We start from the raw sequence: 19,542 nt of genomic DNA, 5'->3' as shown, positions 1-19,542 counted from the left end.
ATGAAATTCTAGCAGAAGAAACCAGCACCCGGAAAGACCTAAGAGATCATCCTTGGCCCGGGTTCCCAACCTAGTTCACCGACGGCAGCAGCTTCGTAAAGAACAGTAAGCGGGTCACTGGGGCGGCAGTAGTAGACAGGAAGAAAGTTATTTAGTCCAACAGCTTATCTGAAAGAAGCTCCGCACAAAAAGCTGAGTTAATAGCCCTCACTCAGGCGTTGAAACTAGCAGCAGGAAAAGCTATAAATATCTATACAGATTGTCAGTATGCTTTTGCCACAGCCCATATCCATGGAGCCATTTACCGGCAGTGAGGCCTTCTTACCTCAGCAGAGAGAGAAGTAAAAAACAAAAAAAGAGATCCTAGAACTGTTAGATGCTATACACCTGCCAAAGAAAGTAGCCATCATGCACTGTCCAGGGCACCAGTGAAATCAGGATGTTGTAGCTAAAGGGAACCGGATGGTGGATGAAGCCACCAAGTCAGCACCAGAGAGAATCCCGACATTATCTACTAACATCTGTGAACTCTGGTGGCCCCCAACGTCTGATATTAGTTTTTAGTATTATGAAGAAGATGAACAAGAACTGTCTCGCTTAGGATTGACTAATAAGAACTCAGAAGGAGCTATAATAGACCAAGAGAACAAAAAAGTTCTCCCTTAGAAAGAAAGTAGAGAGCATGTAAAACAAATACACTATCTGACCCACTTAGAAGCAAAGAAATTAAAAGCCCTTATCAAAACCTCTGAGTTCCGAATATTAAAATTAAATAAAATCATTCAAGAAATTGTAAAAAACTGCAAAGCCTGTGCCTTAACCAAGACCGCTGCTGAGACAGCCGGTAAGAGGCTGAGAGTAGACAGACCTGGTATACTGGGAGGTGGATTTTACTTAAGTAAAAGTCACCGTTTATAACTATAAGTATCTGCTAGCATTTGTAGATACCTTTTCAGGATGGGTCAAAGCGTTCCCCACCAAGCAGGAGACTGAAAATGTGGTAGCCAAGAAGATCCTGGAAGAAATTTTCCCATGGTTTGGGATACCCAAGGTAATTGGGTCAGAAAATGGCCCAGCCTTTGTTGCCCAGGTGAGTCAGGGACTGGCCAAACAACTGGGGGTGAATTGGAAATTGCATTGTGCTTATAGACCCCAGAGCTCAGGTCAGGTAGAAAGGATGAATAGAACTCTAAAAGAGACCTTAACTAAAACAGCTATTGAGACTGGTGTAAAAGATTGGATTGCTCTCCTTTCCTTCATGCTGTTTCGTGTGCGGAACCCCCCAGGGATCCTTTCACTTACCCCCTATGAAATCCTGTATGGGGGACCACCCCCTCTTACTAGTGTAAATGTGAAGTACAATGATGCCAGTTTTACTGATTCTGCGTCATTAATGACTCGTTTGAAAGCTCTAGAAACCTGCCAAAAGACAACCTGGCCAATGCTTCAAGAGATTTATAATGATAAATTGCCTCCCCTCCCGCACAATTTTTAGGTTGGAGATAAAGTTTTAATCTGCTGGCACTGGACCAGCAATCTCGAGCCTCACTGGAAGGGACCCTATCAAGTGCTGCTGACTACCCCTACATCTGTTAAAGTAGATGGAGCAGCAGCTTGGGTCCATGCTTCTCATGTCAAGCCAGCTCTGACCAGTAAAGATGACCAGTGGACTCTGGAAAGGACTGATAATCCTTTTTTGTTTGCGCCTTTGTCGAGACAGCCGCAAGTAACCGCAACCCGCACGCCCCTCACAACCTCATCTGAGTAGTCCAATCTCAAGCAGGGAACATTGTATGGTCCATCTCTTCAATCGTTACCCCTTGGACCTGGTGGCCAGATCTGTACCCTGACCTCTGTAAGTTAGCCCATGGAGCCTCTGCAGGCTGGGATGTAGAAACAACCCTTAAACCCACTTCTCCCTCATGGCCCACTCCCCATGACCTTCAAGGCCTTCTAGCCCCTGCCCTCCTCGGAGGACGAGCAGGTTGTAGAAATCAGAGACAGAGAGGGAACCTAAGATGGTTCACTTTCTACGTCTGTCCAGGGCATGACCTGAATACACGAGGGCTAACTCATATGTTTGGGGGGACAGTGTGATTTCTATTGCCGAAGGTGGAAATGTGAAACAGCTGGGAATACTTACTGGAAACCTTCCTCCTCTTGGGATTTCATAACTGTAACAGCTAACTACTCTGGAGTTAGCCCGAGAAATCCCAATTCCATTAAACAAGCAAGAGCTGCAGGTAGTAATTAGTGTCACCCCCTAAAAATCTCTTTCACAGATCCTGGCAAAAAAGCCCGTCAATGGCAGTCAGGATATTGGTGAAGAATCAGGCCTTACCAAGAAAACTATAATAATGGGCTATCATTTATAATAATACTCTTTGATCGTCCTCTACAGAGTACAGTAATAGGACCTAATCCTGTGCTGGCGGGGCTCTCCCCAGCCGAGGAATCGCCTCCTGTCCCACCCAGAGCCAACCTACCTTAACTTCACTCACACCACCAAAGAGGTTAAAAAAACAACCCGCCTCTACAAGGGACCGTCTCCTCAATCTAATTAAAGGAGCTTTTAGTGCCCTAAATAATACCAACCCCCAAATCACTGATTCTTGTTAGTTATTTTAGCCACCAACCCGCCTTACTATGAAAGTATCGCAGTGGCAGGAACATATAAAAACTCCACTGAACATAATAACTGCACTTGGGACACTGAGACAAAGTTAACTCTAACTGAAATTTCAGGAACTGGAACCTGTATCAGGAACCCTCCTAGCAATCTTCGCTCATTATGTAACACCACTACCCAAGTGCCCCTTTCTAAGGGATACTTAGTCCCCAATACCGGATATTAGTGGGCCTGCAATACTAGATTAACGCCGTGTGTCTCTTTAGCTGTTTTTTATTCTAATTCTGATTACTGTGTATTAATTTATCTGATACCCCGGGTATATTATCACCCTGATAATGAATTTGTTAATGAATTTGATCATGCACCTGAGCGCCGTTTTCGCAGAGAACCTATTACTGTGACCCTAGCAGTCTTATTAGGAATAGAAAGAATAGCTGCAAGAATAAGTACAGGGACTTCAGCACTTGTCTATGGGCAACAACAATACCATGAGTTAAAAACAGCCATAGATGAGGATCTTCAGGCTTTAGAGTCATCAATTACTCGACTAAAAGAAACTCTGACCTCCTTATCTGAGGTAACCTTACAGAATAGGAGAGGACTAGACTTATTGTTCCTCAAAGACGGGGGTCTCTGTGCTGCGCTAAAAGAAGAATGTTGCTTTTATATTGACCATTCAGGAGTAATAGAAGACTCCATGCAAAAGCTAAGGGAAAGGTTAGACAAAAGAAAACGAGACCGAGAATCTCAGCAAACATAGTTTGAGAGCTTATTTTATAAGTCCCCATAGTTAACTACTCTTGTATCTACCCTTATAGGTCCTTTGATACTCTTGTTTATATTGTTGCTAGTTGGGCCTTGTATTATAAATAAGCTTGTTACCTTTGTTAAAGATCGCATCAGTACTGTTCAATTAATGGTTCTAAGACAACAGTATCAAAATATGAGAGAACCTGACTGCAATGATACTGCCTCCAGAGATTCTTGGTTCTATGATGAGAACCTTGTACTAAAAGAAGTGGGGAATGAAAGGAAAATTTTTTAAACAATGTCCCCACACCCAAGTATTGTAAAAACCGATACCTTTGATCTTGTGTGAATGTTTATGTTCCAGGAACTAGCTGACCACAAACTGAACAAACAATTACTGGCAAAAACCATATTTTAACTAACGTCAGCAGCAGGTAACTGACCTAAAATTGAACTTCTCCTTTTCCAAAGAGCCAATGAGCGAATTCCACGCCAAAGAACCCCTAGACCTTGTATAAATTCCCTTGCTTTTTTGGGCTCGGGGTCAACTTCCCTGTCTCTTGCATGAGATACAAGTTGTCCCGAAGCTTTGTCAATAAAGCCTCTTGTGATTGCAGCGAGTGGATCTGGTGTGAGTTGCTCAGGGTCGCGCCTGGTCTGGGAAAATCCCTAGTTTGGGGTCTTTCACAACCTTGCAAAAGTGAGAACTGAAATATGTGTGTGTGGGATGTGTGTTTATATATACCTAAACAATCATCTGGGATTAATTTTAATCTAAAAACTTGAGGTTCTAGTCAGGTGAGACGTTAGCAACTTTGTATATTTGATAACGTTTATATTCTATATTCAAGTCTGGTAAGTATTGTCCAGGGTCTTAAGAGTTTTCAAGAATCTATATGATATATAACCAAACCATCACTCTCATGTGAAGCAAATGTGAAGGCAGGAATCCCAAGAATAAGGGAATAGAACTCTACAGAACGAATTGTCTCCATGAACCACTGGACTCCTATCTGCTGGTAATAGATGAACAAGATGATGTCTAGCTACCATAGTGATTCTGGAACAAAATAGATTGATTCTGAATTAAACATTAACCTTTTACAATATACACACTTACTATATTTACTGAGGTAGAAAGAATCCTCAGGATAATTGCCTTATGATAGAAGGGAACAGTTCTATCGTGTTGTCTAGGATTGTTATCAGTCAAAATTACCTTGATGGAAATGCTTTGTTAATTTTAAATTAAACTTGCAACTTTACTTTCTCACATAGTTGCTACCAGTTATGTACTGGATATTTTTTATTAAGGAATATCAGATTGGAGGTATCATGGGCTTTGTATGCAGAATCACCCTGTTTCTTCTGCTGTGGACAGGATGACCTGGGAGTCCGAGATTTTACTAAGTAATTTACATCGTACTAAAAAATGAGGGTAACTAAAACTTACCTTCCCTATAGGACAGTTGTAAAAAACTAGTAAAATAGAAAACAAAGTGATACCCATTGCTATCAGCTGATTCTGAGTCTTGGTCTATAGGACAGAACAGGACTTAACACAATGTTTTTGATACAAATCTTCATGGAAGTAGTCTGTTAATTTTTCTTTCTTAGAGCTGTTGAAGGGTATAAATGACAAACTTTCTCAATTTGCCGCCAAGCATATCTATCTAACAAGCTACAGGACTCCATAGAAAAATAGAAAGTATCTGTAATAGTCTTTCTCCAGTGACTGCTTCTACAGATGTAGTCAATCTGATTCCTATGCAGTCCATCAGGTGAGGTCCATGTGTAAGTCAGTCACTGTGTTTTTGTAGAAAAGGTATTTGTTATGCATAGATGATTGAACACACAAATTTTGATCATTCTATTTTCCAGCCTCATTTATGGCAACAAGTAAATATTTCCCACTCCCATTCCTTCTTGGCTGTTTACAACTTTCTCATTCTTATTACCAATTATTATTATTATTAATGCATCTTAATTGCATGTTTGGTCAATTTCAGACTGCAAGATTTGGTAAAAATTTTCAATTTCCTCCTTTCTGGCTTGAGCTGTAGGAGCATATCTTTGAATAATAGTCATATTAACATGCCTTCCTTATACGTGTAAGGATAGTATACTATCACTCAAACCACTGTATTTCAGGATGGGACTTGAAATTGGGTTTTTTAACTACAAATGAAAAACATCATTCTTCTGCTTTTTCTTATTCCAAATATAGTTTAATATGTGATTATCTGATTCAAAGTGACCAAAGCTAGTTCATCTCATCTCATTAATGCCTAGACTAATGATGTTCATGTGTTCCATTTATTTTTTTTCTATATTTTATTAATTTTCATAAACATTTACAGAGATTTTGGGTTTCCATTCATTCATTGTTGCACTATTCTCTCTACCCTCCTCCCAGTTTGTTCTTGTCCAAATGCCACAGTGCTTGTCAAAGCCAGTTCTGATTAATCTTCTTTGTCAGTGTGTCCTTTGCTATTCCCTATCACTCCTCCCTGAGAGAGACTTCACCCTGAGTCATAAGGAAAAGGGGATGGCGTATTCTCTTAGCTACTTCCTGCTGAAAAGGGACGCTGTGGGTTTCAGGGTGAAGATCTTCTCTCACTACTCTAAAGGGCCCCTTTGGCAGTAGGAAACACATAGACTATTATGGAGATTGATTTTGGGATTTAGATGCACTCTTATTGATTGTGCTTGGCCGTACATGTTCATATCCTTGAAGATGTATCATGGGGGTGTTGCAACCTAGAAGACACAAATTTGACTAACAAGTTATAAGTACATGAGTCAAAAATTATGGAAAAGTAAAAGAAAAGATTCTTTCATTGTTTTACAAACCCTCCCCCAGGTCCCCTCCACCATGTAGCCCTCGCTCTAGTCTCCTGTGATGACAGAAATACAGTTATATATCTCTTTTAAACAGTTTTATCCCTCCTCTGTTTCAGTGCAGTATACATTATTGAACCCATCTTACTCAGTCTCTCCCCAACCGCAAGGACAGTCCCATTCTACAACAGTGGCATCATGTAATATTTGTCCTTTTGTGACTGGGATATTTCACTCAGCATAATGTTCTCCAGTGGGTCTGTTGTGATGTTACCTGATTCATCTCTTATTCGGATTATTTGTGTCTTCTCTCTCTTTTCTTTTGTGAGTTTTGCTAGTGGAGTATCGATTTTGTTGACCTTTTCAAAGAACCAACTCCTAGTTTTGTTGATAGTTTCAATTGTTTTTCTGTTTTCTATTTCATTTATTTCTGCTCTAGTTTTTATAATTTCAGTTTTTTAAAAGGGTGTCAGGTTTTCTTGCTGTTCTTTTTCAATTTGCTGGAGATATTGGGTTAGAGAGTCAATAGTCTGTTTTTCCTGTCTTTTGATGTGTTTGCTTATTGCTATAAGTTGACCTCTGATTACTGCTTTGGCTGCTTCTCAGAGGTTTTGGCAAGTGGTGTTTTCATTGTCATTAGCTTCAAGAAACTTTTTTATTTCATTTTTTATTTCTTCTACTACCCAGTCATGTTCAAGCAAGGTGTTGTTCAGCTTCCAAATGTATGGTTTTTTCTCCTTTATCATCCTATTATTAATTTCTAATTTTGTGGCATTATGGTCTGAAAAGATGGTTTGTATTATTCCTATGTTTTTGAATCTACTGATGCTTGCCTTGTGACCTAGAATGTGATCTATTCTAGAGAATGTTCCATGCACTTTGGAGAAGAAGGTATACTGCACTTTTTTGGGGTGCATTAGTCTATAGATATCTATGAGGTCAAGTTGGTTTATTGTGTGATTTAATTCTTCAGTATCTCTGTTGAGTTTTTTTCTGGTAGTTCTATCTTTTCTTGAGAGGGGTGTATTGAGGTCTCCCAGCACTATAGTAGTGTTGTCGATTTCCTCTTTCAGTTTTGTTAATGTTTAACATTTAATAGTCTCCCAACATTTATGCTTTGTGCCTTACATGTTCTAATTATTAAAGAATACTTGCTCCTATTTCCCTTCATATTTATTGACTCCCAGCACATGACACAAACTTGTTTGCCAAAAATGAGGACTTGAGGCACTTGCTACAGAAGATCAAAGATTATAGATTTCAAAATGGATTGCATTTCAATCAAGAAAATAAAAATCCTTCATACTGAATCAATAGGCAACGTCATGATACATGGGGTGGGGGGGGGGAATGGAGTTGTCAACAATTTCATTTTATTTGGATCCACAATCAAAATCTTTGGTAGCACCAGTCAGGAGATCAGGAGACGTATTGTACTGTAAAAGTCTGTAGTCAGGGACCTCTCAAACTATTGAAGAGAAATAATGTCTTTTTTTTAGGACTAGAGTGTGCCTGATTCATGCCATGGTCTTTTCAACCACTAGCTGTGCATCTGAGAGTGGGACAATGAATAAGTTTCATAGAAGAATTGGTGCTTTTGAACTATGGTCTTGGAGATTAGTACTGAATATAACATGGACTGTCCAAAGAACAAGTATGTCCTGGAGAAAATGAAACCAGAGATCCTTAGAGGCATAGATGATAACACATAATTTGGGCATATTGTAGGGACATTGGAGAGGAATATCATGCTTGGGAAGGTGGACAGTCAGTGAAAGAGAGGAGGACCCTCAACCAGATGAATTGACTCAGTGACCACTTCAAAGAACTTGAATGTGTTAGAAAGTGTGAGCATGGCACAGGATAGGACATGGTTCACATCTGATACAGCCCTGGGTCATACTCGACTTGATGGCACCCCCAACAACAGCATCAAAATAATCTTTCATATTGATTTAAGCTTAAAAATCCCTTGAGCACAGATATTTGGGTCTATAGCCCAAATCCTGGATGTTTTCAGAAATAGTTCTTTTTTCTTTAGAAAGATAAAAAAATGAAGTGAGTTGCACAGTTACACTATGGGCTCCTTGCACAGTTTGCCTTCATTCCACCACTGCCTACTGTCTTGCACGGGCACCTCACACAGTTAAACATCCTCTTTGGCTCTGAAAGCATTGTGGTTGCCATTCCCTTTCAAAGGTGGATGATGAAGAAATATTCCTTTTTCATGAAACTTTAAAAGTACAGCTACATAAAAAATACGGAGCAGATAAGAATAGCTATTCTTTCAGAGACTATAATAAGATAGAACACCTTATCCATACCAATGGATTTTTAATGAAAGAAAACCTGGCATCAGAGAAATGACATTTTCCATTTGACTGGACTTTTTTTCACCTACATCTAAAGAGTTTCAGAATCAAAGAGTTATTTTTAGATGAGCAATAAGAAATAAGGAGTTGGATAATGACCTGCAAATGACACAAGGTTAGATAAGCATGAATGAAATAGATAAACACATTTAAAATTAAAAGGAAAACTGATAACTCTCTAGGAATAAGAAAATAAAAATAAAATTAAAAAAAAACACCCAGAAGAGCAAAAAATTAAGAATTTACTCTGTTGTTTTATGAGTCAGCAATCCTGGTGATTTATTTCTAAATACACATAATTTCTTAGAAAACTTTTTTTACAAATAAAACTTTTCTTTTATACTGATTTACTAAAAACTTTTTGTTGTTGTATTTTTTAATCAATATCCTAAAACCCTGAAAATTTACTATTGATACTATATTTCTAGGTGTCTGCTCTGTACCATACCCAAGAAATTAAAGAACTATTAAATATTTAGAAGCATTCAATACCAGAAGTTTTAAAGTATTACTAGGTAGTGGCCTCTCAGAAAGCTACAAACTTATTTTCTCCACAAAGAATATATACAAGCAATACAACATTCTGTACAGTTTTTATGCTCAAGCTAATGTTGAGCTGCACTTGAATTCACATTCTTTGCTAAACAATGAAAGAGCCCAGAATAAGGGCTGCATAGCAAAGTGGTCTGGGGGGAGGGAAGCAACTGTATAACAATGAAAGAATCTTTAAAAAAAACCAAAAAAGCGAACTGGGGGGAGGGGGCAAGGAGGGAAATGTGCAACAGTGAATGAGTGGAAATCCAAGTTCTTTATAGACTTTCACTAAAATCTCAATTAAAAAACCAAAAACAAAAACAAACAAAGAACCAGCTACTTATTCTTCATCTTTCTCCTTTCCCTCCTCTTCTTCACCTTCTGGTTAACTCTTCTTGGAGTCTGTTGGTAAGACAGGACTTTCTTCCTTGCTTTACTTTTGCCCTTAACATGGTATGTAATAATATCCTTCTCATATTTTTCCCTTAGCTTAGCTGTTTCCTATTTTTACATTGTTTACCTTTGGTTGATTAACATTTCACCTTCCCTCCCATCCCCCCACCCCCCAGTATCCCCAGTGGATAGATCTGGGTGTTCACTTTCGATCTTTGGACAATGTTCAGAACAAAAGAGGAAGAAGGCAGACAGTGACCTCTTTGGAGCATTTAGATCGTGTTTCTTTCCTTTACTATTGCCTTTGGCAGGAAAGTAATTCTTCGTCTCCCTGTCATAGCATCCTTTGTAAGTTTTTGCCTTCTGTTGAAACTTTGACATTTCATTTGCAGGCATAGTCTTTCATGTCTTGAAGCTCTTCTTGGAGAACTTGGCAAAGGTGACAGATAAGTTGAGGTGCTTCTTCTTGTGGCGTATGAGGACATCTTGCCCCTCGGCTTGTTGGGGTTTCCTTTGCCCTTTGTGAGACTCAGTGTCTGCTATGAACCAAGGAGCTTTTCCTCAGAGTCCTACCAAGTGACTGGATCCAAGGGCTCCTAGTAATTCTTTAATAGTGATACAAAAGAGAGGTAATACTTCGTAAAATTTATGTATTTGCTGAATTTGGGTTGTAGAAGGGAGTAGAGAGGAGAGATGCACACAAGTACTAATTTGTAAAGGTATAGAAAGCACAGTATGCTGTCAATAGCCCATTTCTTGCCAGAACATCAATCTCTTTTTGAGACTATATATATAATATTTGGCCAGATTCCAAACTCATTCTTATTTCTTGATGTTTACTGCCAAATCATTGACACCAAATGCATTTCAATTCACAGTCAAGTTGTCATATGGGAGAGTAGAGATAGAACTGTCTCACAGATTTCCAAGATTGTAATCTTTCAAAAAAGAAGAATGCTACCTCTTTCCCAGTGGAGAAACTTGTGCGTTCAAATCAATAAACACTCTTTAGCAGCCATGCAGAATCCAAGTGCTTAACCAATGTATCATCAAGGCTTCTTTTGATACCAACCTCCTGATGGCTTAGTGGGAAGAAATTGCCCTGCCATCCCCTGATCATGAGTTTCAACAGCTAGTCCATTCAAGACAGAAGGGCAAACACATACCAATCCAATTTACTGCATTTGTAAACTTGCTGGAGGTGGAGAGGAAGAGCAGCTATGGGTGAGTCCTGACCAGAAGGTATGTAATAATATCATACACATCTATAAGCATCATATTTTTCAACAAAAAATACTGCACAGGGTAGTAGGCTACAAAACAATAAAACCCCTCATATATATTAATGTTCAGGGAACTCTGGTGGTGACTTGGATCTAGTAAATTGCATTGATAATGTTCTCGTTCTGTAGGTTTTTGTTTTTCCTCAAATTTTGAATAGCTTCAGCCTCAACTTAAAATATTTTCCCATCTCTCCTCTCCCTATTGTTGTTGTGAGGTGCCATCAACTAGGGCTCATGGCAACCCTAATCAGATCGGTAGTAGAGCAGAAACTTGCCTTTTCCTGGCTATTATGCCCAAGCCTTCTGCTGTAGTCACTGTGTCAATCCTTCTGTTGAGGGTCTTCCTTTCTTTCAATTATCCCATACATTTTCCAGTGTAATGTCTTTATCCAAGAATGCTGTCCCTCAGAATGTGAGATAAAATGTTACAGCAACACCCTATTTGCAGGGAACTCTGGTGGTTTTCCCTAGAAAGTTGTATTACTACCTCAATAATCATGCCTCTCTGGTGGTTCAAGTCCACTTGATTTGAGAAGACTGACAATATTCTGTATAATACATAGTTTTGGAAACCCAATGGAGGGTCAGTGATGGGTCAGTTCTGACTCAGTGGCAATGATATATTTTAAAAATTATATGTAATTGAAGTGGTCATGAAAACTCATTAATGAACAAAGACCAGCAGCAGTATGGACTGCATCTCAATGTCAAGAAAATAAAGATCCTCACCACTGGGACCATTGACTCTATCCTGATAAACGGAGAAGGGATTAAGGTTGTTAACATTTTTATAAATCCACAATCAGCACTCCTGGCACCAGCAGTAAGGAAATCAAAATACACATTGTTTTGGGAATATCTGTTGTGAAGCACTTCTCCAAAATGCTAAAGTGCAATAATGAGGTCAGGTAGAGACACAGTGTGCCTGATCCAGGTCATGGTCTTCTCAATTGCTTATTATATATTTGAGATCTGGACAATAAATAAAGACAACAAAGAAGAATAGATGCCTTTGAGTTGTGGTGCTGGAGAAGAGTATTGAACACACTGCAGACAGCCAAAGGAACAAATTGGTCAGTTCTGAAGAGGGTAAAACCAGGTTGCTCTCTGGAGGTAAGGATTTTGAAGTTCCATCTCACATACTATAGGCATGTTGTCAGGAGGGCCAGCCTCTTGAAAAGGCCATTATGTTTGGAAGGGTAGAGGGGCAGCACAGGGGAGGAATAGCTTGGGTAAGATGAATTGATTGACACAGTGCCTGCAGTAATGTTGTCAGGTGTGTCAGATGGTAACATTGGCTCACAATAAGGGAAAATTCAGAGCCATTGTTCATAGTGTTGCTACAAGTTACAGCTAACATGACCTACATAACAAGAACAACAATAATTGGAGGGTCCCTCTGGTTGCCTAGAGCATAAAGAGTTTGGCTCCCAACTCAAGGATAAGTGGTTTAATTCTCCTGCTCTGCAGGAGAAAAATGAGCAATCTCCTTCCTTGGAATGTATGTTGTTGTTGTTGTTGTTATGTGCTGTCGAGTCGCTTGTGACTAATAGTGACCCTATGTACAATAGCTCTAAACTCTGCTCTATCCTGTGCCAGTCTCTGACACACTCATCCTGAATGCCCCAGTCACTGAATCGATCCATCTTCCAGAGGGCCTTCCCCTCCTGCGTCTGCCCTCCGCCCTCCCAAGCATGATATCTTTTGCCAAGGACCGGTCTCTCCTTACAACATGACCAAAGTATGTCAGACTAAGCCTCAGAATCCTTGCCTCCAAGGAGCTGCCCGATTTAACCTTCTCCAGGATGTATCTGTTTGTTTTCTTAGCAGTCCATGGCACCCTCAGCACTCTTCTCCAACACCAAAGCTCAAAAGTATCAATTCTCCTTCTGTCCTCCCTGGTCATTGTCCAGCTCTCAACCGCATAACAAGTGATTGCAAAGACCATGGCCTGTACCAGACGCACCTTAGTCTCCAGAGACACACCATTGCTCTTGAGTACTTTAGACAGGACCCTAACAGCAGACTTTCCCAACACAATACATGTTTTAATTTCCTGGCTGCTGGTGCCAAGAGTGTTGATTGTGGAGCCAAGCAGACTAAAGCTGTGAACAATCTCAATCTCTTCACCATCCATCCTGATGCTGCCAATTGGTCCAGTGGTGAGAATCTTTGTCTTCTTGACATTGAGCCTCAAGCCTTACTGAAGGCTGCAGTCCTTGACCCTCTGCAGCAAGCGCTTCAGGTCCTCCTCAGTTTCAGCAAGCAGGGTTGTGTCATATAACGCAGATTGTTGATAGATCTTCCACCAGTCCTGATGCCGCATTTCTCCTCATAGAGCCCAGCCTCCCGGATGATCTTTTCTGCATACAGGTTGAAAAGGTATGGAGACAGGACACATCCCTGGCGTATGCCCTTCCCAATTTTGAATCATGAAGTTTTTCCTTGCTCTGTTCTGACGACTGCCTCTTGGTCCAAGTATAAGTTTCGCATTAGAATGATCAAATGTTGTGGAAATCCCATTCTTCTCAGAGTCAGCCACAGTTTGTTATGGTCCACACAGTTAAATGCCTTTGCATAGTCAATGAAGCACAGATAGACATTCCTCTGGTATTCCCTGCTCTCAGCCAACATCCATCTGACATTAGCTACAATATCCCTAGTACCACGGCCCCTTCTAAACCCAGCCTGGACTTCTGGCAGTTCTCTGCTGATGTGCTGTTCCAGTCGTTTTTGGATAATCTTCAGCAGAATCTTGCTTGCATGTGAAATCAATGATATTGTTCTATAGTTTCCACACTCTGTTGGGTCACCTTTCTTTGGAATGGGAACAAATATAGATCTCTTCCAGTCAGTTGACCAAGTATTTGTTCTCCAGATTTCTTGATACAACTTGGTGAGCACATCCAGGGCAGCATCTGTGAGCTGAAATATGTCAATTCGTATACCACCTATTCCTGGGGCCTTTTTTTTTGCTATGTACTTCAAAGCAGCTTGAACTTCTTCCTTCATCACCATAGGCTCTTGCTTATATGTGATTTCATTAAATTCTTCTGTGTTTTCCAATTCCTTTTGATACAATAACTAAGTAAATTCTTTTCATCTTATTTTGATACCTCCTGGATAATTTAGTACTCTGCCTAAAGCACCCTTGATTATAGCAACTCGAGGTTTTAATTTGTTCTTTAGTTCCTAGAGCCTAAAAAATGCTGAGCGAGTTTGACCCTTTTGGCTTTCTGATTCCAACTCTCTGCACATCTGATTGTAATATTTTACTTTGTCATCCTGTGCTGCCTTCTGAAATCTTCTGTTCAGCTCTTTAGTATCTTGAATTCTTCCTTGTGCTTTGGCTTCTCTGCACGCCAGTGAAATATTCAGAGTTTCTTCTGACATCCATTTTGGTCTTTTCTTCCTCTTCTGTCTTTATAAAGAACGTTTCTACTCTTCTTGGAATTTATAGCTTCTGAAAACCCTCCTGATGGTCATTTATGAGTCTCTTGCAATTCAAGGATATATAATAACAACAACAATAATGTATGTATTTTGGGAGATATACATTCAATACAGGTAAATATATATTGCATTTTAGCAGATGACAACAGTCTGAGTGAGATAAATTAGTAAAAGAAGGAAGATCAAATAGAATATGTGTGTAAAAAGTAAAGTCAAGGAAGAAATCTCTGAGAAGATAGAATTTTGTATATGCCTGGCTTGTTTAAGAGGCCACACTAATGAAAAAGAGTAGCTGATATGAGAAGTAGATGTGTTACAATAGGAAAGATTGCACATGACCTATAGGCCAATGCATTATGTTTTACTCTTCCTGGAATAGGTAGCCGCTGAAGGGTTTTAAGCACAAAATTTACATGAGTTAACTTACACTGCAACATAATACCCTGTATTTGTTACTGTGATAATGATTATAAAGGTAGAAGTAGGAGAACCAGTAAGTGTAATATTGTAATTTACAAGAAATTATTGATTTAATGAAGATTGTATCTGTAATTCAATTAATTGTAATAATCTGGTTAGAGATAACTGCATGGACCTTGAAAAGCATAAAGAGCATGAGTAGAGGTCAAATAATGGATTTATTTTGAAGATGTAAGTATTATTTCCACCTGAGTCAATTATGAGACAATAGGTGAAAAATAGTATCAAAGACAATTGCAAGTTGTTTATTTTATTATTATTATTTTGTGTGTGATGTGGTGAGAAATTAGAGTATTAAAGTTAACATTAACTGAAATACATAATACTTCCGTATCTGTTTTGTGGGGTATAGGTTTCAAGGTACTAATTTTTAGAAAGTTATGTGATATGTAAAAATAGGCATTTGATAACTGGGAGAAAAGAAAAAACTAGAGGTATTTAATTGGTGCTGATAGAACAATGGAAGGTTTCTGGAGTCAAGTATTTCCAGGGGAGTGAAGGTAGAGAGCGAGGAGAAAGTACTTCCTGGTGGAGGTGGAGCAGGATCGATGAAGGAGCCCGTGGGAAAACGGCAGGTAGAGATGGATAAAAACTAAGACAGATGAATGTACTGTTAGGAAAGGAAGGTGTGACATGGAGGACAAAGTGACATGTACGAACTCCTTCACATAGTTAAAAATCAGTCACTAGATTAAACACAGAGGTCAATAATAACTTTGAAAAGTTTTTATTTCATAGCAAGGCTAATATATGAGATGGGCTAAAGAGAGAATACGAAGAATTATATACAAAGAGTATATTCAACATCCAAAATTAGTTAATTGGATAAAAAAAAGTAAAGGACATAAAATAAAATTAGAAAAATTAAAAATATTGATAATCTAAAAGACAAACAAAACAAAAAGACACAAACAGCAACCACCAAACCCAAAGAATTAGATTTCTTTGAATAGTGTGAGAAAGTATAAAAACTCATACTTTTCATTTCAGGATATAAGATGAATTAGCAATGCTAACTACATATATTCCTATGACTTTTATAGTAACTTTAAAATACTTTTTTTTTTGGAAAAAATAGAAGTGCCACTAAATCTAGTAAAAATAGTGTAAGACAAGAAAAAATATCCTCAACCATACCTACACATTCATATTCAAAGACATAAATCCAAAATAAGAGAGAGAACAAATGATTTAAAGAGATGCCTTTACATATTTCCACATGTTAAGTTCATCGAAGTCCATTTTATCATGTGCACATCTTTGATTATTTCAAATTTAAATCTTTAGTCTTTAAAAAAATTAAGTAGAAACCTAGGACTTTTTTTTTACTTCACATGAAACTCAATACTAATATTTTATTTCTACATATTTTAAAGGTCTACCGGGCTAAGTCATTTTTTTACTCACTGGAAAAGCTTTTTAACTTATATAATTCATCCCAAATTATGATATTTTTGAAAGTGTGTAGATAATCTATGCCATTAGGGAAAATTATGGAGAAAGCATCTCACAGGTAGCATTCAGGAAGAAAAGACTGCAAGTGTTATGAATCACTTACCTCCCTAATGTCTCTTTGATATTTAGTATTCATTTCTTCCGTTTTAATGAGATCCTTTCTTGCTGTCTCTGCTTCCTGTTCCACCTCTCCCACTCTAGAAGACAAGGCTGCTAAGCGTTCTTTCATTTGTGCCATTTCATAGTTTTGTTTTTCAAGCAATTCTTGTAGTTCAACTATTTGACTAGTATCATCAGTTGAGTCTATAGAGCCATTGGACAAACGCTGCAGGAAAAGAAGAAATTGGTTCTTAGTATTTTATTCATATGTAATTTAAAATTCATGAACTCAGAAATACAACTGATATATCTTTGACGCTTAAAAGTAAAAAAACAAAAACAAAACAAAAAACACCTTTTGCAAATAACAATTTTGAAGTAAACTAAGTTTCTGTGTAAACTCCCAAAATTGAAATGTCAAGACATATAACCAATTTTCAATTACAAAAAACAGTACATTTGGAGTAAAAGAAATATCTGTATGTATCTGTATGTACGTTATTTTGTCTCATTGAGTTGGAATCAACTCAAGCTTGCCCCTCTAGTGGGCTTTCACAGGCTGGGGGGGAAAAAAGTGATTACCCGTCTTTCTTACGTGGAGCAGCGGGTGGATTATTACTGTAACAAGCTTTAGTGTTGACAGCATATTTCCTTACCACTAGGTGACCAGAGCTCCATATATATAATCTTAGAGGTTGTAGTTATATGCCATTGAGTCAGACTGACTCATAGTTGACTCTCCAACAGGTTTTCAGAGTCTATAAACTGCACAAGAGAAGACTGTACACCTTTCACCCACAGAGCTGCTGGTGAATCAGATCCACTTGCAGCGGTCCTGCATTGGTTTTCCTAGGCTGAAAATCTTTATAGCAATAAATTACCCATCTTTAGTCCTAGCCATGTGGTGGAATTGAACGGCCGAGTTTTTGTTCACAGAGCAACTTGAAATGTGCTATTCTATAAACACAAATAAGGGTGTTGTAGTGGTTTAGTGCTATGGGTATACATACGTTTACATACCTATAATAAGGGCGCTCAGGTGGCCTAGTGGTAAGGAACTGTGCTGTAAACCCCAAAACACGTGATTTGAATCTATCATCTTCTCCACGGAAGAAATATAGGAAATATTCTTCCATGCAATTTACTACCTCTAAAACCCCACTAGAAGATCAACTATGATGTCACACAATCTGTGTGTGTGTGTGTGAGTGTGCATGTGTAATTATTAGATATTGTTTTGTTTGTTTTTTGTGTGTGCATGCTGACAAATCTGAATCAACTTATAGCTGACCTTCCAGCATGTTTTTAGAGGAAGGTGTAAATTGCATAGGAGGAAATTTCCCATCTTCCCTTGAGCAGCTGGTGGAATCAAACGGCCTGCCTTCGGGTTTGCAGCACAACTCTATATCCTCTAGGCCACAAGTAGGCCTCCATACCCACTAGGCTAAGGGGCACTTGGTTATTTATCTGAGAGGCACCTACTTCCTAAACAACATGCCTCTGGACACCCTATGAACTTTGAGATACAATGACAGTTATAGAAAGGCTTCAGGTCTTTTGTCTATAAGGTGTCTATGAGTTGTGCTCAACTCAACAGCAATCAGCAACAACAACAACATAAACATTTATTCTCTATCTATAAATGTGTAAATATTTATTCTATAAATGTTTGGAATAACTATGTGTTTGTGCTGAAACACACATATTTTAACACAAAACACATAAGAGCATTCAGTTAATGATAGCTATTATTTCAATCAATGATATAGAAAACTTAATAAATGGCATTATATTAAAGTAACAGAATGTTATACAATAATAAGGATGCTGAAACTATGCAAGGTTTTCTGTTGTGATTCAATATATCTGTGAATATTCAGGTTTTGTTTTCAATGTATCTCAGTATATATAGAATTATGGCGGCCTGGTGGGTACGGCAACCACGCTATAAGTAAATGCTGACTTGACAGCAATGAGTTTGTCAGTCAGAAACACACACACACAGAGAGGGAGAGAGAGAGAGAGAGAGAGAGAGAGAGAGATGCTAATTGAACTTTGATAAATGTGCATAGTTGTAGAGGGTCTTCAGGCCTTTTATCCATAGGATCGCTTATAAGTCATGCTTGACTCAAAGGCAATCAACAACAACAAAAACAACATTTGAAAGGTTGGCTATTCAAGTCTACCAGCTACTATGTAGAAGAAAGATGGTGTGGGGTCCTTTCAGTAAAAAATTAACAGCCTTGGAAACCTGATGATGTAGTGTCTTGCTGAGACATAACTGCATTTTATGTATGCATACTGTTATGATTGTAGGTGCCAAGAAAGTTGAAAACATCTCATAGTGATCTTATGAACAACAGATCTGAATTTTACATTATCTTGAACCATCTTCACTAGCTCCATCATGATCAAGCTAATTTTTATAGTCTCTTGATAATTCATCTCATTGATGAGATGGGCATTCTTTTCCACTGTTAATCTGCCTTTCCCAGTGGTATGTCTTTTTCAAGGACTGGACCTTCTTAAAAGTATGTCCAAAGTATGAGAGATAAGGATTATCAATCCTTGTTCTACTTGAAGCAGGAGCGGCATCAACTTCTGAAATGGCTTGCCTCCAGAAACTCTATGTATGAACAGTGCTCAGGCAGTTCGTTCATAGGGTCGCTATGAGTCGTCTACGACTCGACGGCATCAAACAACAACAACATCCTTGTTCTAAGGAGCTCTCTGGTTGTACTTCTTCCAAGAAACATTTACTTGTACTTTCAGCAATTTTAGAATAGTCAGTATTTTTTTTCCATATCACAATTCAAAGGTAAAGATTTTTCCTCAGTCTCCCTTATTCAGTGTCAAGTTTTTATGTATATAGGAAATGACAGAAAATACAGCATGACTTGATTCAGGTGTAACATAGTCTTTAAACTTATGTCTTTGTGAGATATTTGATAGCAGATTTCCCCAATGCAACATGACTTTGAATTCTTAGCTGTTGCATGGGTTTTGATTATAGATTAAGAGAAATAATTGACAATTTCAGTCTTTCCATCATTTATCATGATGTTACCTATTGGTGCAGTGGTGAGGGTTTTTTGTTTATATATGATGTGGGCAACCTAGGTAGAACTATCAAGTATGGAAATACAAAGGAGGAGGAACAGTTGTAAGCAGACCCTAGTGCTTGGTACATGGAATGTGAGAGCCATGAATGAAGGAAAATTAGAAATTGTTAAGAAAGAAATGGAACGCA

The 19,542-nt window shown here is 38.5% G+C and overlaps 1 protein-coding gene across 2 annotated transcripts in view; it reads right to left on the bottom strand.

The window, feature by feature from the left end:
- PPFIA2 (protein tyrosine phosphatase, receptor type, f polypeptide (PTPRF), interacting protein (liprin), alpha 2) overlaps positions 1-19,542 on the bottom strand; it is a 778,898-nt gene that overhangs the window by 203,011 nt on the left and 556,345 nt on the right. For both annotated transcript variants that reach the window (XM_006882537.1, XM_006882538.1), the window contains one exon: positions 16,297-16,518. In XM_006882537.1, the coding sequence (XP_006882599.1) occupies positions 16,297-16,518 (222 nt within the window). The remainder of the gene's footprint in view (positions 1-16,296; positions 16,519-19,542) is intronic.

This window comes from Elephantulus edwardii, unplaced genomic scaffold (assembly GCF_000299155.1).
Source record: "Elephantulus edwardii isolate Elephantulus edwardi_28Jun2011 unplaced genomic scaffold, EleEdw1.0 scaffold00021, whole genome shotgun sequence".
Lineage (NCBI taxonomy): Eukaryota > Metazoa > Chordata > Mammalia > Macroscelidea > Macroscelididae > Elephantulus > Elephantulus edwardii.
Note: the sequence above shows the minus strand (reverse complement) of the source record. Positions and strands in the feature narration are given on the sequence as shown.